The 24,010-nt window shown below is 44.7% G+C and overlaps 1 protein-coding gene across 5 annotated transcripts in view; it reads right to left on the bottom strand.

The window, feature by feature from the left end:
- Tbc1d1 (TBC1 domain family member 1) overlaps window positions 1–24,010 on the bottom strand; it is a 189,891-nt gene that overhangs the window by 65,978 nt on the left and 99,903 nt on the right. For all 5 annotated transcript variants that reach the window (XM_021210417.1, XM_029545051.1, XM_029545050.1 and 2 more), the window contains 8 exons: window positions 22,675–22,764; window positions 19,867–19,977; window positions 18,705–18,837; window positions 12,124–12,215; window positions 7,962–8,072; window positions 5,413–5,541; window positions 4,046–4,132; window positions 1,297–1,577 (listed from right to left, as the gene is read on the bottom strand). In XM_021210417.1, the coding sequence (XP_021066076.1) occupies window positions 1,297–1,577; window positions 4,046–4,132; window positions 5,413–5,541; window positions 7,962–8,072; window positions 12,124–12,215; window positions 18,705–18,837; window positions 19,867–19,977; window positions 22,675–22,764 (1,034 nt within the window). The remainder of the gene's footprint in view (window positions 1–1,296; window positions 1,578–4,045; window positions 4,133–5,412; window positions 5,542–7,961; window positions 8,073–12,123; window positions 12,216–18,704; window positions 18,838–19,866; window positions 19,978–22,674; window positions 22,765–24,010) is intronic.

Raw genomic sequence — 24,010 nt, 5'->3', positions numbered from 1 at the left:
GGATGATGCCCAATGAGCGGCCTAGGAAAACAAAGGTGGCGACTCTGTGTGTGGCCAGGATTATCAGTACATGTCATGCCTTCCCGCCACACTCACCAAACACCGACCACTGCACTGACTCAAATGGCTGCTCCTGGTACAGGTCACATGGGCACACATGTCCCTGGCTTCTGCTGTCACCAGCCAGTGGGAGGCTGCTACCATATACGAGTACAGCCTCATGTATTTTCAAGGATAATTTGGGGCCCAGTCAGTCTCTGGTACTTGGGGTTAGTCACTAACAGACCTAGAAGAGCACGGGGAAAGCTTTTGCCACCACATTGCTTATGCTTCTCTCCAGCCAGAAAGGTTTAACTGTTTATTCCAGCCCAATTCTTAAGTGCAGTGTGCTGGCTAATTTTGTGTCAACTTGACACCAGCTAGAGTCATCAAAGAGCAGGTAGCCTCAGCGGCGAAAAATGTCTTCCTAAGATCTGGCTGTAGGCAAGCCTGTAGGACGTTTTCTTAATGAGTGACTGATGAGGGAGGGTCTAACCCACTGTGGGTGGTGGCATCCCTGGGCTGGTGGTCCTGGGTTCTATAAGAAAGCAGGCTGAGCAAGCTATGAGGAGTAAGCCAGTAAGCAGCACTCCTCTGCTTCTGCATCAGCTCCTGCCTCCCTCAGGAGCCCCCAACTTGTCTTCAATAATGGACTATGATGTGGAAGTATAAGCCAAAATAGCCCCTTCACCCCAACTTGCCTTTGGTCATGGTGTTTCATCACAGCAATAGTAACCCTACCTAAGACACGGAGTGAATTCTGAATCTAGAATTCCCACAGTGACAGATTTCAGAAAGCATCGACTCTGATTTCATCACAGAGAGCCAGCCATCAGATGTGCCCAGGCGTCTGGGTGTCATCGTGGACACCCACGCACAGCTTTCCCTCCCTGCTTTATGGACATGATGGCGTCCCCATCCCACCACAGCCCAGATCGAGAAGTTCGAAGGAGGAAACTCCTCCACTCACACCCACGGGCCACCTTCCCCAAGAACAGCAGGCAAGTTCCAAAGACAACATCTCATGCACTAAGGACTGTCTGACACACGTAAGGGCCATTTTTGCTCCTGTCTACCTGCTTGCTAGCCATGTCTGCACCTACCTTTACACTCTTCCCGAGGGAGCCAAGAACAACTTGGCACTGCTTCAAGTTTTATCTTTTGAAGCCAAGGGTCAAACTTGGCTCGGGTTACTCTTTTGCCCGAACAGTGTTCGCAGCACGCACAGTTAAGTCTGACACTTTAAGCAACTCTTACTTGCGTTCATGAGGCGTCTCTGTGCTCACGGAGTGGTACCGCATGAGTTTCCTTTGAGAGACCCCTGGAGAGCTCTGGGCAGGTTCTGGAGGCGCAGGGCACTCTACTGGGAAATGACTCAGGGTGTTGGCTCTCCTTCTGAACGCCTGCTGGGGTGACAACAGGGCAGACTCTTCTGCAATGTGGCCCTCCGAGTCACTGGACAGGTCATCTGAGGAGCCAAGGAGCTTGAAGGAGCTCTCAGAGACGGGGAAGGCCTCCTTGTCACCCATGGACAGCTCCTAACAGCAGACAGACAGACAGACAGCGGATTAGATATGTGACAGGGGAAGGGGGGACTAGCAATCTAAGCACATGGAAACATTACATTCATAGGACTGTCTCACTAGAATATCATCTAGAGGGCACCAAAGATATAAGGGTATTAAAGCTGTTACACTCGCTTCTCAGAGACAGGTTCTTGCTTCCTGCAGAGATGGGGAAGGTTTCAAATATAATAATGAAGTTCACAAGCTGCAGCACTGACTGCTCAAATACCAGGACCAGATTGCTAACTCCAGAGAACAGGCTTTTCACAGCCTTATAGGAAGTATGGTCCTGTATGGAGCGTTCCTACCACTTAACCAACTTCTTTATCTTTGCCAAGTATGTTCATGGATGTTTACCCACAGTTCAAGGCTCTTTCTGACTCTGATCTAATGCTGAGATTTAACTTGGCAGTCTTGATGCTAAAACTATACTGTATGTTCTGCCTGGAGTAGAAACATGTTTGTCACATGTGACTTGCCATAATTCAGGGGAAGCCATTTAACTTCTTGGTGCATTTCACTGTCTGCCTCTGAAAGAGTGCAGTGACAATTCACTGCACCATTTCTTGAATTAAGCAAGATGAGACCATTTTAAAGTGGCTTGTATTCCGAATGATGCTACAGAAATGAGCTAAAGTTTCACTAAGTACTCCCTCCTTACTGTATGCTCAAACATTCAACAAGAGTCCTAACAAATCAACCTTGGTGGTCATGCCCATCATTTCTGCTCCTAGAAGGCAGAGGTCAGAGGATCAGGAGTTCTGGGCCATCAAGGTCACCTTGAGCTAGGTACAAAACCAGAAAAGGGGATAGAGGGGACACAAAAAAAACAAAGGATGGGGATCTTAAGAACTTCATAACTGACACCAAGGTATCTGGAATCCCGTCTCCCTGGCTTGGCACAGTGCCCAGGCTTTCCACAGGATTTAATTCGTAGTGTCAGTACCTTTCCTTCTCCAAGCTTTCTACTTCCAAACCACACCTCTTCCCCTCACTCCTCTGAGGTCCAAGCAACCCGTATCCGTTGTCTGCAGCTCTCGTCACACTCCCCCAATGTGGGGTTTACTTGTTCAACTGTCCCTTCTCACCTATGGACCTAGCCATCTTTTTACAATAGGGAACCAGCAGCTCACGACACTTATACACTTGGATGGGGAGGTACAATCAGTGTGTGTCCTGTGAAGGCTGGATGACGATGTGGCCTGCTGTGCCTTAACTTAGAAAGCTACATGGAGAAGACTGACTTCTGGTCTTCCTGCACAACACCAGTCTACAAAAACAGCAGGAACAGCGACACCGCCTTGCTGCCTAGCGGTGTCAGCACTGAGACCCCACCCAGAACGAGGGAAGCACAGATGCAGCTTAAAGTCTGAGTCATGTTCATCTAAAGGAATGAGTCTCAAACCACACACTACACACTCCAGTAGATAGTAATATCAATTTAGTAGCTTGCCAGGAGCATTTTAAAAATAAATGACCAGCACTTGGGAGGCAGAGGCAGGCGGATTACTGAGTTTGAGGCCAGCCTGGTCTACAGAGTGAGTTCCAGGACAGCCAGGGCTACACAGAGAAACCCTGTCTCAAAAAAACAAACAAACAAATAAAAATAAATGAGCAGAAATAACAGTGTATGCAGCCCATTATCTAGAGAGCGCCTTTATTTTAACTCATTTTCATTTTGTGTGAGAGAGCTATATGTATTTGCAAACTATGTCAAATGTTAAATGTCTTTCTTATTGTTGGCGAGGATTTGAAGCCTTTGAAAACTCCAAGTCTAGGACAGAGCTTTGGTGACGGGCTGGGGGCTCACAAGCTTCCTCAGTCTTATATCAGCGCATGCTGACAATATGGAGGAAGGCTGCCTCCTGACTGGCAGTCATAGGGTTAAATAAACCAGGTCCAGTCATGTGTAAATGCCTCTGGAACAAGATAGAAAGCAAGGGGACAAGCAGGTGTGTCACCACGGAAAACTGTCAGGCAACTCATCATACCTGTGTTCTGGGCAGACCATGCCGTAGGCTTGGCTGCTTATTTAAACAAACCAATCGTGTTTTCTCACAGTCATAGGGCCAGCTACAGGACACAGTCTCAGGAATTTCTGCTGCACAATTCCCTGAATTCACAACCCCCTCTCACCTTTGAAGCTCTCTCAATCTTATATTATTACAAAATCTACTTTGGATAAGCAATGGTTGTTACAGATTAGGTCTCATATGTCTAAAACTATGATCTTGATTCTCTGTTTATAGGAATAGTTATTGGCCTTTCTATTTAAAACTTTTCACAAAGCTTGCCCTCTACTTGTATAGAGAAGTCTGGAAGCACTAAGTGTTTTATGACTCGAGGGGCATGGGCTTTTTTGTCCTGATAGCTGTGTAAACTCAAGATGGGCAGGCCTGTTGCCTGCATCTTCAGGACCACTGAAAGAGAAACATACTTACTTTGCTGGTGTTACTTATAGTACTAGAAGTGGAGCTGTCCAGATCCACACTGGTGGAATGGTCCTGCAGGCCCCTGGCTTTATTACCCTACAAAAAGAAAAGGCAGTTGAGCCACAGCCCCAAAGTCATCACCATCTGGAAGCAGCCCGGCCTTGTTAAGTAAGCCCGGAAAATAAACTCATTGACAAGCACAGCTCAGCACAACCCTGCATTAAACATCACGTTTCTGTCATCATTTTAAGAATCATACCAACCTAGATGATCCACAGAGCCCCATGGATCAGTCATTTGCTGGGGACAACAGACAGGAAGAAGGCCTAATACGTCTATCATGATCCCCAAAACATACTCAATAGCTCCTTCCTGAGTCATGGGCGATCATCACCGGCCACCTTGATGTCACTCAATCAACCTGCATCTCTCTGGGATCTCTCAAAGGCAAGCCCTTTCAGTCCTGGTTTATAATTGGATTGTTTCGAATTATCTCAAAGGATGTTTTGAAAAATCTCAGCAATAGCATTTCACGAAGTCATCTTTAACTGACTAAAGTTTATGTTTCAGAGGGAATATGCCCTAACATCTAGAAGAGCAATAACAAAATAGCTCCAGAGATGTGAGTCCTTAACATAAAATCAAATTTTGATTTGTTAGAAGAAACATAAGGCTGGTCACACTCATAGGGTAGGAGGAAGCTTTCCTAAGGAACTCCAGGTGGCGCTCAGGGTACTTGGATCTTCTTAGAGTCCTACACTGGCAGATTTTTTGGTTTTGAAAGCAAGTATCTCAAAAACATCTTACCATCTAAAAGTCATGTGGCCTCTGTGACAAGTATTCAATTTTGTGCAAACGTAGCCTTAGATAACAGGTAACTGAGTGAATGACACTGTGTAAATAAAGTAAGTTTTATTTATGAAAACAAAGAGGCTCATAGGATTTGGCCCATGAGTCAAATATTTAATGAATCTGCTTCTAGGGAGTTCCAAATACCCAACGAAAGGAGCTGACAGGATAGTTTTTGAAGTTGTCCTTAGGGACACCAGAAACGACAGGACCTACATCTGGCATAGATAACCCATGTTCTTTATAGGAACTGTATAAATAATAACACTCTTGGGAGCGGGAAATCCCATGGGCTAGACAAAAAAAGAGTTTAAGTTCCCAGCCCTTGGGAGCCCTAGGCACTCAGATTGGGAGTGTGAAGTCAGGGTATGCTAAATAGCATGACACTACTTCAATAAATAAATGCTAAAAATAAATAACATCTAGATAATAATTGCTTTAAGTCTGATGAAACATAAAATAGAGTTGAATCTTAGACTCTGCTTAAAAACAATTCAACTTCAGCGAGAAGAAAGGATGCCACTTACCCGGGACAGAATGCTCTCTAGGGATTCTGTTAAGGACCTCTTTGCTCTGTTCTTCAGCGAATCTAACCTGAACCGGCTAGCACTGGGTGGCAGTTCACTCCCAATACTCTCTGCTGCCACCTGCAGTGTCTAGAAAAGAAAAGCAAAGAAAAGCTAAGTCCATTGAAATGTCTACCCTTCGGTGCACAGGAGGGAACAACCTGTGGGGCCCATCCTCTTGAAAGCCTGAAGTCCCATGTGCTCCTTAGCAACATGCCTGCAAGTTTAGTGCATAACCTACTACCCCAGATGAAATGAGAAAAACGTGCTCAAATCTAATCAGCTAGCTCGCTCAGGCTACTGAATCAGAAACCTGCAATGTCCTAACTGGCCTTGTTTTCTAACAGCCTAGATTCCTTCCTAGTAGGCTGGAAGGACCACAATCTAATCAGATCACTGTGCTACACGACTACAACAGGTGGGAATATGGCAAGCACCGAACATACGATCTGGGATAAAACCTGCTTTGACAACCTTTTAAAATAAAGCAATATCTTACCTATGGGAGCATTTGAGAGACTAAGTTAAAAATTAAATTTATCAACTGAATCCATCCTTCTTATATCTTTTTATAATCTCTCTCCTTTTTCCTCTCCCTCTTCCGTTCTTTCTCCTATGAAAGCAGTCTGCTTTTTCTCAGCTTTGCTAACACTGAGCCAGAGCACGGTGGAATCCCACAGGCACCAAATTTGTGATGCTCCCTGTTAAAAAGGAAGTATGTTTCCAAGAAGTTACACTCCAATCTGAGCACCACCCTGCTCTCACGGACCTTCGATGACAGATGGCTTTGTCTGCTAGAAAGGAAAGACAAGCAAACAGATTCTCCATTGCTCTAAATACCAGCACACTCTCTGCAGCAGTCAAACACACAGAAAGTACCGAGACTAACACAAATACCTCTGCCATACTTAAGTCTGGCCAAGTTAGCACCGCCAGACATTGAGGGGTGAGAGGAGCAGGGTGCTCTGGAACTCACTGCCAGGTCCCCAGCTGTGTGGCACAGCCAATGCACTCCCTGCTGCCCCTCTGAGGTCCCCCACCTGTAGACCGAACTGTCTTCTCAGATATGCCATGACCTTTAAATGAATGAATAGTCATTCCAACACAAGCAGAGTGCCTACTCAGGTCTGTCACTTATCATGGCTGCTATCTATGTTCAGGCTCTGCCCTCGGTGGAAACTGTTACTCTTCACTGGAACTTCCTGACCACTACCACCTACCGTGGCAAGCACTCTCCTGAATTTGGTGCTTATTATATCAATTCACATTTTGTATTTTATTTACATCTATTCATAAAACATATGCTGCTTCACATGTAAATAAACACCTAAGGAATAGATGCCACTGGTCGTGGGGATGGGAATTAGTATGGCCACTATTAAAGTCAGCATGAAGATTCTTCAAAACTCTAGAAAGAGAACTACCACGTGGCCCAGGTAGGCCACTCCTGGCTGTGTACTCACAGGATTCTAAGCCAGTATACACAGAGCCACCTTTACATCCATGTTTACGGCAGTGCTGGTCAAATTAGCAAGGAACAGAATCAGCTTAGATGCCCATCAACAAATGAATGAATGAAGCACATGTGGTGCAGGCATACAACAGAGTTTTATTCAGCCACGTAAATGAACAAAATTATGCCGTTTGAAGGTAATGGATGGAACTTAGAGATAATCATGGTAACTGAAATAAGCCAGACTTAGAAGAACAAATGTCACTTTTTCTCATATGTGAAATCTCGATTTAAATAACACACACTGCCATACCACACCACACCACACAAGTCTTTCTGCAATTATCTTTCTTCTCCCAATATTGTTTTAAATATTTATCCATGCTCACAAATGCTTCTGGCTGACTCCCTTCAGCCAGAGTACAGTCTGGGTGCATTGTATAACAAAGCTATTCCCAGCCCTGCTACTAAGTATTATTTACTCCATTTTCCCGCTTTTAGGATGGAGGTTGCAGTGAACTCTCTTGTGCATAGCTCCTGAAGTACTCACATAAAAGCTTTTGCAAGGGAAGTCATGGGGACAACACTGCTGGGTCACAGGGACTAAACACCCAGCGACAGCAGGTGTCCTCAAGTCCTCCTGAGATGATTCCAGGTCACAGCCATGGCACTGGGACACAGAGAATGCTTTTCCAGGACACGGCAGCACTCTTACACTTCTGCCAAAGGATAGATACAGAAGGCTCTCTGACTGTGGCCTAATTCCTACTGCTAGGACCCATTTAAAACATGTTTTAACTACCCAAAGGCTCTCTGTCTTCTGCGAAATAATGTAATCTCAATTCAGAGGACTAAGGCATCAAAGACCAACTTCTCCCACGAGCTGTGGCTCCGAAACATCTCTCACCATCTTTAAACACAACCCTCATTTTCTCCAGCTGTGCAACAATGAAAAAGAAACCTATGGAGAGGAGGGGGCGTCCACCTACCACAGCTCTCTAGCAGCTGTGCCTGAGTAAGCAGCCCCATAGGGGCTCCCAGGGCGGAGGGCGCTCACCTGCTTTGGCTCCCCAGCGTGGCTGTGTTCCTTTTGCTTCTCTTCATATAAGCACCTCAGAAAAGAAAGAATTAATTCATTCTCTCGCTGCTCGTTTCTTGGTCTCAATTTCTTTTGGGGGAAAAAAATCAGAAACATAAACATTACATTTCTTTTTTATTGTCAACAAAACTAAGGCAGTGTGCTAGCAGCCTCCACCCAGGAACCAGTGCTTTTCCTCCATGATCTCACTAGGGGGCGCCAGTCACCCTAAGAGTGCAGGCAGTTATTTAAAAGAACAGAGGGCAGAGCTACCAGGCCAGATTTAGGAGTCATCTTTGATGTCCTTTTACTCAAGATAAAAATTTTAACGTCAAATAGTGGGGGTCAAAATAGTTAATAAACAGCTTTTAAAAATAGATAAAACAAAATCTATGCAAACACCCAGAGTCAAGTCATAATGGTTACACATTTATAAGCTCTTAAGATTAGGGATCTAGAAAGGAACTCGTCAATTGGATCCAGGGTCACGCTGTCACATGGTGTGCGTTCCCATCATGTGGCACATGTGTCCCTGTGAAGCAGACACTTTGATGAACACCTGTATTCCAAGTTCTCAGTCGTCCTCTCACGCCCTCCTCTCTCCTCCTCTTGCCTCTCTCCCTTTCTGTCCTCTGATCCTTTAGCTCTCCTTTTTTTTTTTAATTCACAAGGACTTTTAATTTGCCAGCAGTAGCAAGGCACACCGCTTTACAAATGAGAACATGCAGTTTTAGTCACCACTCATTCCATCTAGCGATAGTGACACACAAAATACTGTGGGCTCTCCCCTCCACTTTCCAAATCTTTGCATTTGAATTATCAGCCACAGGGTATTTTCAGAAGTCATCTAATTCAATACATTCCTTTCTGTGAATGAAAATAAAACCAATTGCCCAAATCACCCGAGAGAGACACGGAGTTCCTGGCCATCCACCTTGGTCTTCTCTACCTCCAGGCTGTAGCCTGCCCTTAAACAGGTCAGGAGTGACAAGCGAGCAGATGGATCAGCTACACAGGCAGCGGAGTCTGTGTCAGTGCCATCGCTGGCAAATTTCTTCCCAGCTAACTAAGGAACAGTGGTGTTATCCTTAGAGTCACAAGCATTAACGATAAGGAAACCTTAGTCCACAATTCTAATAATCCAGACTTCCAGAAAAGGTCATTTGGAATTGCCAGTTCTTAAAGGTTGATAACATGCCTCAGCAGATAAAGGCACTCGCTGCCAACCATCTGACCTGAGTCTGATCACAGGAACTACACAGTGGAACTCCGAGTGCTCGTGCACACACATACCAACGACAGAGATCCAGAGAGAAAGGGACAAAACTTCAAGCTGGCAGAAAATGAAGTCACAAGCAGACAAGGGGGAGTACTGCAGGTGCCTCCCACTGGCCACAGGAGCCAGGAGACCCCCAGGGAACTCATTAACCATCCCCCAGGCAATGGCTGCAGTGCAGCAGAAATGCATTTTCTGTGGTGTGACACAGAGTCAAGAAATAAATACTTCCTCAGAATCACAGTGAAGTATGGAGACGTTACCCTCTCACTGCGTTCAAGAAGATCCGGGATGTGGCACCACCCTAAAGTCTCTCCTGTGGTTCACCATTCTCTACAGTGGTTAAACCACTACTTTTTTCAGTTTTTATTCACATCCATTAATCAGAGTGACAATCACAAAAATGACTATGAATCAAGTTGAGTAGCATCGCTTTGCGGTCAATAATTAATGCATTTGTTCAGTCAGAGGTGCCAGGAGCTGGGATGGCAGTTGCCAGGGGCAGCAATACCCAGGACGGCGACAGGTGCATTAAGCAGCAGAGAAGGCTCCATGCTCAACCTCAGTGCTGACCACGATGGTTCATACAGCATCCACTTGTGTGCTTTTCTATAAATGTGGTATATGTCAATTTAAACAATCAAAAACAGCCAAGCTGCTTGCGAAAAGTACTGAAAGTTAGTTTCTCAACCTTGTTTCTCCAGGGGTCCTCTAGAGTACCATAAAAGCAACAGAGAAACCTCTGACACCGATAGTTGAGTATGCAAACACTGAGAAAGCTTTAGATGCTGCGAGGATGTCAGGTAAGCCAGGCTTTGCTGCGGGGACACCAGGTAAGCCAGGCTTTGCTGTGAGGATGACAGGTAAGCCACGTTTTGCTTGGAAACCACAAACCACGCTCAGGATTTAACTAAAGACTTGGAGCCATTGTTTTTACTATCACTGCTGCAATGCCAGCTTGAAGGCAGATATTCCTGCTGAAGATGGCCAGTACAATCTGGGGCACCTAAAAATAGTAGGACAGCAGGAGAAGAGAGCGGGACTCTGTGGTGTCACTGCCACAGGTGACCCCTGCTCATGTTTGAAATATCCCGTTAAGCGCCTTGTAAATAAAATGGTAGTTGTGTGGCATCTTTCAGGAGAGGACAGGTTAACACCCCAGAGCCCGTCTGCTATTGAGTACTCTGAGGTTCAAGGTCAGCCACCGTCATCTCTAGCACATTTGCCTAGTTATTATTTAAGCTTTCTCCTAAAGAAATACTGAGTATGATACACATCATTACTAACGACACAGTATGTATCATTGTTAATGGTAATTACATTGGCTTTATAATAATTGACCTTTGGGAGAGCTTTTCAGAAATAAATTACCCTCCAAGAAAGATTACATCACATTTTATATGACCTTTTTGATCTATGTGAATTTTCAAATACGTCACTGATTAGTGACCAAGACCATGAAAGCCATTCAGGAAGACCATCAACACGCCATCATGGAAGATCAAATATGTATCTATCTCGCAAAAAGAGCCGACGTGTGCATCGGTGGGAGGTAAAGGACGAGCTGGGTTTTCTCAGCCAGTGAACAACATGACTGCTTCTGTTCTTCAGAGCCATCAAAGTCTAGAGCCGTGGCGAGCACTAAATTGCACTCTGCAGTAGCGCCACAATAGCTCTGCTTTCCGAGCGCACTCGTATTATGTGCTGTTTTCCCAGGTCTCTGCTCACAGACGGGAGGGGTCATGTCCATTAGACTCCTTGCTACTGTAGGAAGAGAGCAAACAGCCCGTTTGCAGGAGGGCTTTGGGAACGTGGTGCTGTCTACATCAAAGTGAATTAGGGAAGGGAGGTGCATCTTCCCTGCTTGCCTGCCTGCCCGCCTGCCTGCCAGGAAGATGCTCCTGAGTGACCTGGTAGCACCATGGCCTAAGTGGGTTCACAATGATGGCCTTGGCTGCAGTGGCAATGCATTAAGAACAAGGAGCAAAGTACAGGCAAATAAAACAACCCTGGAGGCCATCTGCTAAATGAAAACAACTGCCACAAAATCTCCCTATTCTTTCTACAAATGTATGCCACGCCTACAGAACAAGGGGACAAAGACCTTTAGTGAGAGCATAAAGCAAGCGGAGCCTTTTCACACACCCCACCCCCCCAGGGATGGGGACAAACGCATGGCTACCTGCTTGTCTGGGTAAGTCAGCCCCTAACTTTGGAACTTGATAAGGCAGTAGTGGGCACGTGCGCGCGCGCACACACACACACACACACACACACACACACACACACAAGGCACGAAAAGACGTATTAATTCTTTGTCTTAATGCACTTGCCTCCTTTAAAAATTGCCAAAACCCCACAAAAATGGCTCCAAGTTCTGGTAGGCATGAAATTCGTGTTGAGCACCCTCCTGACAAGCAGGCCTTAGGCAGGCTGGCACATGTGGCCTGGTTTCCCCAAGATGCAGCAGCTTCAAGCATGGTAAAAGCAGACTTCCAGGTCTAACGCATGCAGCTCATATGTGTGCTTCTGTGTGTGGTGGTTTCAGTCTGTTTTGACTTTTGCGGTTCAGTTTAAGGCTCTAACATATGACCCATATATTTTCAAAACAGACAACAAAAAATATAGAAGGGCCAATTGTGCTCAAACCCATGTACAAATGTCTTGTGACTTGGTGGGAAGAGACTGACAGAGGTTCCCAGGAGAAAGGAGAATGTGGCCTTCTGCCTCCTGGTCTCCCCAATTTTTAACACTGGTTCATGCCCCTGGGGAGTGGTGACACCACTGACTCCTCACCACCCACAGGACACTCCACAAGCACACTGCCTGGTGTGCTTCTCTGCTACATGCTACGGTCCACTGTACCTGAACTTCCTCGAATATGGTGGCCTGCTCCTGATTGGTCAGTGTGGTCAAGTGCTTCTGGAGTTCTAATTTGGTTTTAGATGAATTCATTCCTGTCGAGAAGAGAGAAAAAGTCAAAGGGTCTATGGGGGAAGTCCTGCGTTGGATTTACCACCTCCCATGCTCGCTTCCTTCACCTTCTCACCCACCCACTTCAGGACACCAGATCTGACAACAGCATCACTGTGAACGGAATGCTGCTGTGAGGGGCTGCCCTCCGAGACTGAACTTGCCTTTCACTGAACTCTCAAGACATGAGAGTGTGATATTATCCAAATCCCATGCGCAGGAACACCAAGGACACAGCGTTTTATAAAGCCTCTTCAAATTCGACCCTTGTACACTCTGCCTGAGGTGCACGCAGCTCCAAATTACTGTTCGGTGTTAAACTACTGAAGGCAACCCAAACATTTTCTTCAACAATGACAAACTCTTCTAACTACAAGAGACCGTGAAAACACTCTTAATGACAAGCAGCTGGGGCTGATTGGAAACCTGAACCCTACTTCTCCCTTGCCTTCCACTTACATCCCCGACAGACACCCGTGCTTGTGTGGCTGACACTGTTCCTCTCATCACGTGTTTAACTGTCTTAAGACCAGACCATTACCATTACCAAGGATTCTGAGGAAATGCTATAAAAATGACCACATAAAAGCCCAGCACCAATTACAATCTCCTCCTTAAGACATTCCATCCCTGCACGAATACAGTACGGGGCCTAGTTTGTGGGTTTCTGATGTCAGGTATAGATGTTGGAGAACATGTGAAGCCTGAGAACTTGCTAGCCCCACCTCCATGGAATAAAGACCTGTTGCTAGTTTCTGCTAGCCCAAGCCTCCCCATGCTGAGGGAGGAGCCTGCTCAGGGGCTGGACAAGGCTTATAGTGAAATACCCATGTGAGTAATTTATGGCCACCAGAAATATAAGGCCAAACAAGAGTCCTTTATTCAAGATGGTGACCAAGAGCAGGCTCCTGCCACCAAAAAAACCAACCAAACAAACAAACAAAAAAACCTCTTGGCCCTGAATTGAGGCAGGGTAGGTTTTATAAATAAAACCGACAATTACATCACACCAAAACTAGGTATATATTGCTGGAGCGGGGAGCAGGGAGAATCAAAGGATGGAATTCAATTGATTTAAACAGTTTGTTTCACTCTGTCAAACAATGAACCTCCTGAGCTGCAGCTAAGGCTGCATGGGAATGTTCTGCACAGCAGGATGTGCTGAAAGGGCCCTGGGGGACAGCTAAGTAAAGACTGTGACTACTTAGTTCAGTAGCATGAACAGTGGCCAAAGCATCTCCACAACAGAGGGCTGGAGAGGAAGAACGCCGCCAGAGCACGGAGCCTGGTGACTCAGGAAACATACTTCTACTTCACAGCTGAGTGTGCTATGTCCACGGCTCATGACTTGGGAACTCACGAGAGGCCACAAGTCTGTCAGTAGCTACTCTGTCCCAAAGCCAGTGTCCCTCTCTCTCAGCTGGAGGTCACCCCAGCCCTCCTTACTGGCTGCACAGGCACAGGGTATTGACCCTATGCAAAGTCCAGCAGGCACCTCAGCTTCCTTATTCTGTCTTAAACCAAGACAAACTCTACAAGGCCACCATAAAACTAATGCCATTTCATTCAATACTTCCTATGTTGAGATCTCAAAACAATACAGAGATAGGGATTTTGTTTTTAGTAATCTTAATGTAGAGATAAGAAACCAAGATGCTGAAATCATATATTTTGTCCAAGGTTACCCACCAACTAAGGAAGTGAGTTGTCTGCTTCCAGAATCAGATCACTATGGACTGGTAGAATCACATGGTTCAACACACAGGTGGCTCCAGGACATAAGCAAATACAGAGGTGGGTTGAGGTAGAGAAAAGGCCAGAGGGGCAGGCTCAAGGCTTTCTGTACTTCAATACTGGAGCACAATGGTGTCTGAGTTTAATAAGTACCCAGGGAGAACCAACTAAAAATCTTTCCAAATATAATAAAAAGTCCGTGATATAGTCTAAGCAACAAATTCTGCACTGTTAGCAACTGAGGGAAGCTTCAGGCCTCTAAGAAAGCTAGGCTAGAATAGTTAGGCTACACACTGAAAACCTCAGGCTGAATGCTAAACCTCAGCCTCTTCCTCATAGCATGGATGGTCCGGTCCTCCGACGGGGCCTAGCCAAACTCAAGGTGCCTCACCATGGTAGGCCTGTCTGCCCCATCTCAATATTTTGTTTTTCAGAGAGAGCATGATTAATTTTAGCAATCTCCAATCTGTTCCTCTAAACTTGGAAATAAGCAAAATGTTCTTCAAGTATCACAGCAGTTTTATGGTTATAAAATTCAAGTACATACTCCAGAGTAGTTTCGATTCTTAGAAACTGTGCAAGCTTGCTAACACTGAGTATGTGGTGTACCCACACATACATTATTTGTCTATTTAGACTAAATACACATGTATTTCTCCTATTTTATTATACATTCTGGGATATAACTCAACTACATCAACTGATTAAGAAAACATTCTTGGGCTGGTGAGATGGCTCAGCGGGTAAGAGCACTGACTGTTCTTCCAAAGGTCCTGAGTTCAAATCCTAGCAACCACATAGTGGCTCACAACCACCTNTAANGAGATCTGATGCCCTCTTCTGGTGTGCCTGAAGACAGCTACAGTGTACTTATTTATAATAAATAAATAAATCTTTGAGCTGGAGCGAACAGGGCCGACCGAAGCAAGCAGAGGTCCTAAATTCAATTCCCAGTAACCACATGAAGGCTCACAACCATCTGTACAGGTATAGTATACTCATATACATAAAATAATAAAAAAGGATTCTCTAAGTCTTTCTTCTTATGGCCATGTTACTGGTCCTTCCTATAGTTTGTGGAGTGCTTGGTCAGAATATAACTTCCTGATAGAAGAACTTTCTTTGGTGGGATGGGGTGCAATATACAGAATCAAACTCAGGGTGTTACACAAGCAAGGCAAGTCCTCTGCCACTGAGCTACAGCCTTGCTGATTTTGGAGCCTTTTAGATTTCAGGATTAGGGATGCTCAGTTGGCAATGACAAAATGCTTGGTGGGGGTTGTTGGCCTAGAACCTGGGACTTCATGCATGCCAGGTCAGTATTCTACCACTGAGATATGTCCCCACCCAAGACCACCCTTACAGTAATTCAATGGCTTCCAATAAATCATTTCATTCTACTTATTGGACTTGCAACCATTAAAAAAAAAAAAAAAAAACAAAGGACCCAAAATCTGTTCCTCTTCCAATGTGGCCTCTCATAGCTCACCATCTATTCCGTTAGAAATGTTCCACACAGTGAGTAAAACACACACTCCCAGACGCCTCGTGGCTCTGTTTAATAGTTAATGGATGCTCTCTATAGCTGTACAGTTTTCTGCCTTGGTTGGACTTTATCATTCTCCAAACCACAACAGCAAACCCTTGATCCCGAATAAAACCTCCAGCTGTAACTTTCTGAATGCTCAGGCCCAATGCTGATTTACCAAGTGGAGCAGAGCAGGAGCCAGCTCTGCAGATCAAGATCCCCTCTGCCTGTAAGGCTGAAGTCACTGCTGGCTGGGTAGGCCCTTAGGGGCATTTGCACCATCATCTGCCTTATCTTGACAGCTCATGTGGAAAGAGCTAGTAAGCCTCAGTTGCACTCTCTCGTTAAAGCAAAACTCTCACTCCAGATATAGTTTATATGCTGTCAGCAAATAGTAACAACATGGGAATGTTTTTAAAAATAAATCAATCATGCTTGTTTCAAGAACACTGTAATGACCAAAGTGAACCTTTTCAGGCTTTATGATGTTTATATTAATTTATCTCATTAAAAAAAATTAACCAGGTAACATTTCATACCTTTAGGACAGCTACCATTATAAAAATCATTTTTTGTAAGGATGCAGAGAAGTTAGGATCTGCAAATAATGGGAATATAATTATTATAGAAGAGTACAGGAAAGCCTGACAGTTAAACAGAATCACTGTATGGCCAGTTTTCTATCAACTTGACAGAAGCAAGAGTTTTCTGAAAGGAGAGAACTTCGACTGAAAAAATGGCTCTATAAGATTGGGCTATAGGGCAAGCCTACAGGGCATTTTCTTAATTAGTGATGGATGGGGGAGGGCCCAGCCCACTGTGGGCGGTGCTATCCCTGGGTCAGTAGTCATGGTTTCCATAAGAAAGCAGGCTGAGCAAGCCATGGATTGCAAGCCTGTAAGCAGCACCCCTCCATGGCTTCTATATCACCTTCAGCCTCCAGGTTCCTGCCCTGTTTGATTTCCTGTCCTGGTTTCCTTCAATCATTAACTCTGATGTGGAAGTATAAGCCAAATAAACCCTTTGCTCCCCAAATTGCTTTGGTCACGGTGTTTCACCACAGCAACAGAAACCCATACGAACACTCACCATATGAAGTATCAAATTCACAACTCAAAAGAATGGAAAGCAGAAACCTCAACAAATGTGTGTATACCAAACTTCTTAGCTCCACTGCTCACACAGGAAAAGAACCTGAATATCCAGTGGTGAATAAATCAATCAGCTGATAGAATATTATTCAGCCAAAGAAAGAAACAGGATTCTGACATGTACAAAATGAGCAAACCCACAAGATTCAATGCTAAGTGAAAGAAATCAAAACCAAGAAACCAAATCCTACTGATTCCACTATACAAGGTACCTAGATTAACTCAATTTGTAGAATCAGAAAGGGAGAGGGCTCAGTGGTAAGAGACTTGTGCAAGCAACTGAACCTGCATCAAAGCAGGGCATGCTGCTCGGGCCTCTAACTCCTGCACCAGGGAGAGACAAACAGACCCTCAGCACTTACCAGCCAGACTAATCCAGCCCAAACCAGCTCTGGCTCAGTGAGAAATCCTGTCTGAAGTCAACAAGGCAGAGAAAGACAGGGGAAAACAGCCATGTTCCTGGCACGCACAGGCACACATATGTATACATTCACACACCACAAATTACCCCACCACACACACACACACACACACACACACACACACACACACACACAGAGGAAAACACAAAGTAGAACCATGGCTGCCTGGGGCTGTGGGAAAGTCACAAGGGGGAGAGACTGGTGAGTGAGCTGTGACTCAGGAAGATAAAGGAGCAGTGGGGACGTTACTCACACTGGGGACACATGCAACGCCCCTGAACCAGATTCTTAAAAAAAAAAAAAGGTGAAAAACGATACATTGTATATCTGGGTATGCTTTCCCCACAATTACTTAGGGAAAAAAGAAATAGGTCTAAACGTCAATATAGTTTTTCTTTATAGAATTACAGTTTGTGAGTGACACGTATTCGAGATACGTAAGAAATGATCACGCCTTTGTTTCTACAATTGGATAATTTAGATCATATGACAATCTCAAAAACCATATACCTGCAAAGAGTTTAGAAATCTTCCTACAGATTAAGAATTAGATGCAAAATGAAGAAAAAAGGCAAACAATAGTTCTTCCCAGATTCCTCCAAAGGAGACCTGACCACTCACTACCACCGGATCTTCTGCCCTTCCCTGATGACCAGAGCCGGACTTCACTCTAGCCAGAACAGTTCTCACTCAAGAGAGCGCCTCCCTCTTCTGAGAGAGGGTACACTGCAGGTAGAGCCTGCCTGGTAGTCAGACAGTGGATCCTGGGCTTGCTATACCCAAGTTTATCCCTAGATGGCTCTAACCTCTCAACTTATTTATAAAATTATAAATAATTTACTTTTTCTTCACAATCACAATGAAGTTAAAATTGACAGTATCTTTTAAAAAAAAATCTTAGCACTGTTTCCCACAATTACTTAGGTAAAAAAGAAACTAGGTCTAAATGTCAATATAGGCTTTCTTTACCAAATTATAGTTTGTGACAAGTATTCTAGATACACAAGATGATCATGTCTTGGTGTCTACAATTCGATAATCTAAATCATGTGACAATCTCAAAAACCATACACCTAGATAGAAAGGCTCACTGTCAAACAGTAACTCTTATTATCAAGTAAATCCTGCAAATGGTGACATTTCATCAGAAGCATCTAGAAACCGCAGTTAAGATGGTCGGTCACCATGGTTTTGGGGTTTTGGTTTTTATTCCCTCCCACACACTCCTCAATCAGAACCCGTTTTCTGCTCTCCTCCATTAAAACGGCCCTGGCAGAGATTGCAGGTGACTCTCTACTGGAAAACATGGTAAACGTCCTTAGGTCTCACGTCACTAGATGCCTGTGGTGTTCAATCTGAAAGACACGCCGTTCTCACACCGCTCAGGAAATGTCTGACTGCAGTCATCCCTAACCTCTTGATTCCTCTCAGGGTGTCTTGGAGGAGAGATGGCAAGAGGGGGTGTGGATCCTTAGCTTTGTCCCCATCATGCCCAGGAAAGATTCTTGTCACACAGAACACATTCACTGCACGACGTGAGGTCACCTGTGATCCCTCTGCCGTGGCCCTACAGAGTAGTGACACAAGCACCCCCACCCACGGCCTCGGTGCTACACGCTAAAAGTGCCCCCTACTCACCCTCTATCCTCTCGCAGAGCTTGTGCAGGCCCTGCAAGGGGCAGCCCTCACACAGCTGGGCTGGTGCCTTAGCCGTCTGCTGCACCGCAGCTACCGTGAAAGCCTGCTTCAGGGTCATCATGATCTCGTCCACCTGCGCAGAGGAGCCAAGGGTCAGCAGCAAGTCAGCTGGGCCGACTGACCGACGGCGACAGCAAGTTCACAGGAGAGACTTTGTGCAGTAAATTGTTTTTTCTGGGCTATTTTTCACAGACTGACAGGAAATAGTGGAAATAATTGCTAGGGTTGCTCTCTGTCGCCAGAGGATGACTCCTCTAGCGTCAGCACTCTGAAAGCAGGTGAGACACAAGGTAAGAACATTGTAACTGAGTTCAGAGCAAGGGCCTCCGGGGTGGGTCCAAGGTCCACAGGGGTTCTTTTTCTACCTACCTACCTACCTTCCTTCCTTCCTTCCTTCCTTCCCTCCTTCCTTCCTTCTTTCCTCCCTCTCTCCCTTCCTTCCCTTCCTTCCTCTCTTTCTTCTTTCTTCCTCCTTTCCTTTCCTTTCCTTTCCTTTTTTTTCCTTTCCTTTCCTTTCCTTTCCTTTCCTTTCCTTTCCTTTCCTTTCCTTTCCTTTCCTTTCCTTTCCTTTCCTTTCCTTTCCTTTCCTTTCCTNTTTCCTTTCCTTTCCTTTCCTTTCCTTTCCTTTCCTTTCCTTTCCTTTCCTTTCCTTTCCTTTCCTTTCCTTTCCTTTCCTTTCCTTTCCTTCCTCCCTCCCTCCCTCCCTCCCTCCCTCCCTTCCTCTTTAAGTATCACAATATGGCTCCAGAGGGTCATGAAGTTGCTGGACAGCTCTAAAGCTTCCAGTCTTCCTACCTCCAGCCTACATACTGGGACTTACAAGAACAGGGCTGTCACACTCAGGTAAAATGAATGCATTAGAACTCTAAATGCGGCATTAGAGCAGAGGGTGAAAGCAAGCATATCTTTCAAAAATACTGAAATTTAAAATGCAAATGCAAATGAGTCTCTCAGATGCTTAGCAGAAAGGTATTAGTCATGAGTGGATAATTAAAGCAAATACCACACTGTCAGCAAGGCTCTCCAGCTCTGCCCAGCCCAGAAGACTCAGCAGGGTTGAAATTGCTCACAGGGTTTGCAGTGGGCAGTGTCGTCCTCTTACCAGAGCTTCATTTGTGCACTGGAACACGTAACAGACAAAATGAAAGCCGCCGCTGCCGCCGCCTGAGCACTCTCGGCAGATAAATCCAAAGTGGTCCACATGTCTGATGCCCTGTACAAGGAGAAGCAGGGACACTGTAGTGAGTGCTGCTGGCTGAAGACAGCTCCACAGTGACGCTGCCACTTACAGAGCACTACAGAGCACTGAGCACATATCTTCGAATGAAGATTAGCATCATAGCAAAATATCACTTTGATCACACGAGAGTCAAGGTTTGCACATTCAAGTCTGAATGCTCACTTCAGTACTAAGAGATACGCAGAGCAGCTGACAGAAAAACTAGAACTTTGGGGAGGTGGTACAGGAGGAACACTAAGGTGTAAACACTAAAATAAAAATCAACAGCACACAAGAGATTAACACACACATTCACAACCAAGACACAGGAACAATATGTACACATAATTCACATATATAAAGGTTAAAAACAAATCAAAATGCATTTGTACTAAAATTACAAGCAAATACTAAATGGAACAGCATGAAGAATGAGCAAAAACTGACTATATGTCTAGAAGAGCAGCTTCGACATCTTGGAAACAAAGGCGAGAACTCTGCCAATGCCCCACAAGCTCTTCTTAACACATGAACCTGACTTAAGTTAGCGAGGAACAGATGCTGAGAGACAGCCTTGGTTGCTGCCTCACAAATAATCTACCAGTAACTGTGGTGGTTCTCTTTAGCTTTTTAGACTTATTTAATGTGTATGAGTGTTTTACCTCTATGTACGTATGTGTACTGTGTGCACGCCTGGGGCCAGTGGACACTGGAGTGGAATGAGACACAGTTATAAAGCCCCATGTGAGTGTTGGAATAGACCCTGGACCCTCAGCAGAGCAACAAGGGCTCTCCAACAGTAAGCCACAGCTCCAGCACCGACCGTTAGCTTTCACTGTCAACTGAGGTGATGGAGAGTCACCAGGGAGAAAGGCCTATGAGAGTATTGGTGGGGATTATTTTATTACATCACTTGAGCTGAGTAGACCCACTCTGAATGTGGGTGGCGCATGGCCACACCCTGGACTGAACAAGAAGGAGAGGAACCTGAGCACCTGCATGTATGTGTCCATGGTGACTTCCCTCACTGTAACCAACTACCAGAACTGTGACCAGAATAAAAGCTGTAAGTGGCTTTTTCACGGTATCAGGAAAGGAAACTAAAAGAACAACCTAAATACAAATGAAGTGCCTTCTGTGACTCTCAATGTATCAAGCCTTCTGAAAGTATCACCAAGCAGAAATATGGGTGCTAGTAACTTAGGCTGAGGTGATCTGACCAACCTCACTTCTTTAGGAAAGAATAAAGCACCACACTGCTCTAAAAAAGGCAAAGGTCTCCCAGTGCAGTGGTGCACAGCTCTAATCCCAGCACTCAGGGTGGGGATCAGGGGGCAGAGGCAGGCAGATAGATCTCTGTGAGTTCAGAGACCAGAATGGCTACACAGTGAGTTCCAGGACAGCATGGACTGCACAGAGACACTTTATCGGGAAAAAAAAAGAAAATGAAAATGAAAATGAAAATGAAAAAGAAAAAGAAAAAGAAAAAGAAAAAGAAAAAGAAAAAAAAAGAAAAGAAAGGAAGAAGGAAGGAAGGAAGGAAGGAAAGGAAAGGAAAGGAAAGGAAAGGAAAGGAAAGGAAAGGAAAGAAAGAAAGAAAGAAAGAAAGAAAGAAAGAAAGAAAGAAAGAAAGAAAAGATCTAACATTTTAATTGCATAATTAGGAGTAAATCAAGATTCTGTGGATAACATCACTCTCAGGCAAGCATTTCCAGGCAGTAGTTGCTGATACACCCTGATCTCAGTGTCCTCCATCAACAAGCTAAGCAATAACAGAGGCTGCTGCATGGGGGAATGTCATTTTTCAAAGTACCTTCTTTGAAAAGGCTTTCCTATTCAACTTGTTAAGGACGTTGCTTATTTTTATAATTGAAAGTATTATCTTTTTGATGACTTAACTAGCTTACATTTTAGATTAACAAACAACCAAGATTTTCGCACTGTATTAGAGACATAAAAAGTTAGAGTTTAAGAAAAAAATAAGTCACCAAATAGTTATGTAAATGGTATTTTATTTGCCAGGACAGTCTGGAGGAAACTGGCTTGTCACAGTGACAGATCCCTCCCAACTCTGTCTACGCAGCACAGCTGGAAGGCTAACTACCAAACACAGAAAGTTTCAAGTAGACACTGCATTCTGGGTAAACACCTCCTCAAAGATAAGTATCATCTCATAGTTTACAGAAGAAATAATGACAACATAAAAAAAAAGAATTTCAAGAAAGCAGAAATATGTTTCTCTACAACTTATATATAAAATACACATATATAATTATGTGTAAGCCATGTGCACACATATATGTCAATTATATATAAAACATGGGCACACATATGCATACCAATTATAAATAAAACATGCCCACACATATAAGTCCCTGGAAAGCATTAGTACCAATAACAGGGAAAAGAAAGGAAGGTAGACCTATTTTCTCCAGTACATTGCTCCAAAAAAGCAAAATTGTTAATTTCAAGATTACAATTTGCCTTAGTACACTGTAAGACAAAGACCACCAATCAAGCATCAAAAGCATGCTTTTTTTTTTTAACACAATAGCATGTCTATTGCATACATCAGGATATTTTCTTTATTTACATTTCAAATGCTTTACCCTTTCCAGGTCTCCCCTTCAGAAACCCCCTAATCCGTCCCCCTCCCCTGCCTAATTAAATCAATAATCCATGTGAATTTACCTGAGAGCAAAAGGATATCTCCTTAAAATTTTTCTCCAGTGCAATCTTTTTGGTGTCAGGACTGATGAGGTAAACTTCAGATTGGCCAATCTTAAAAAAACAAACAAAAAGAAAGACATGTGGTTCTCCTAAAAACTGAATTCATTATACATGTCTTGACCTATGAGGAAGCAGAGGAAACTGGAGAGCTCTTATAAAACTCCAACACATCACTGTTAAGGAGTTTCAGAGGTTACAGCTTATGCCACTGATGCACATGACGGCAGACAAATACCGACAAGATACATCAGTATTCTCAGAGGAAAAGACCACAGAAACTAAACAGTAATAGTAATAATCATTCAACAATCCTCAAAGCCCGCATCGCCTTCATATATATAGTTTTCTATACAAGTGAATATTCCAGAAAACAATAGTGCCTATTTAAAATTTCCAAAACACCTATGGCAGCCGAGTGCTGTGCTGCCTGGCCAGCTGTGGAAGGTGCCTGAGCTCTGTCTCCACATGCTGACACTCCCCCTTCCTGGGTGCTGGTTTCTGCAGATTCGGTAGCAGTCACATCCTCGGGGCACTCTTAACTCTCAAGCTCCTCTTCCAAGCTCTTTACCCATGGATCTGGACTACAAGTCAGAGATGTAAACCAAAAGTAACCGCACCCTTAATGAAGATGTCCAAACCGTGCATTCTGTAGTTCAGATTGTAGGTTTGCACAGAGCAGTCTTTGCTCTTAGTATTTCTGAAGTACCCTTCAGGCAAGCGGGACTGCCAAGGGGCACAGAACTCAAGGGCAGTAACTGCCATCACTGAGACAGCAGCACACTTCTTGAGTGGCCCAGAATCTGGCTTGTCCTAGGGAGGCACCCACTCCGCATCTCCCTTACTCGACAACAGTAACTGCATCTCCACATTTTGTACATTTCGTCTTAGCAGTCTTCTGTTTTCATCTATATAATGAAGATGATCATCATTATTTTTTCTAAAACTCTCCCAGCTGAGCAGCATTCTTATTTGGATATGGCTAGGTTATAAGGAACAGATGACAATTAAAGTCAGATGTGAGCCTGGGGGGGGGGGGTCTTCACACATCTAGTCCACCACTCTCCCATGTCAGCCATGCACTCCTGTCTACCTGAGGCTGTGTACTTCTGTCTACCTGAGTCCTCATACCCCTGCCACCTGAGAGGCCTCCCACCTGTCTACCTGAGGCCTCTCACCCCTGCCTACCTAAGGCCATGCAGCCCTGTCTACCTGAGGCCTCTCACCTCTGCCTACCTGAGGCCATGCAGCACTGTCTACCTGAGGCCTCCCACCCTTGTCTACCTGAGGCCTCTCACCT

This window comes from Mus pahari, chromosome 13, assembly GCF_900095145.1.
Source record: "Mus pahari chromosome 13, PAHARI_EIJ_v1.1, whole genome shotgun sequence".
Classification (NCBI taxonomy): Eukaryota; Metazoa; Chordata; class Mammalia; order Rodentia; family Muridae; genus Mus; species Mus pahari.
This window is presented reverse-complemented; position numbering and strand designations above follow the sequence as displayed.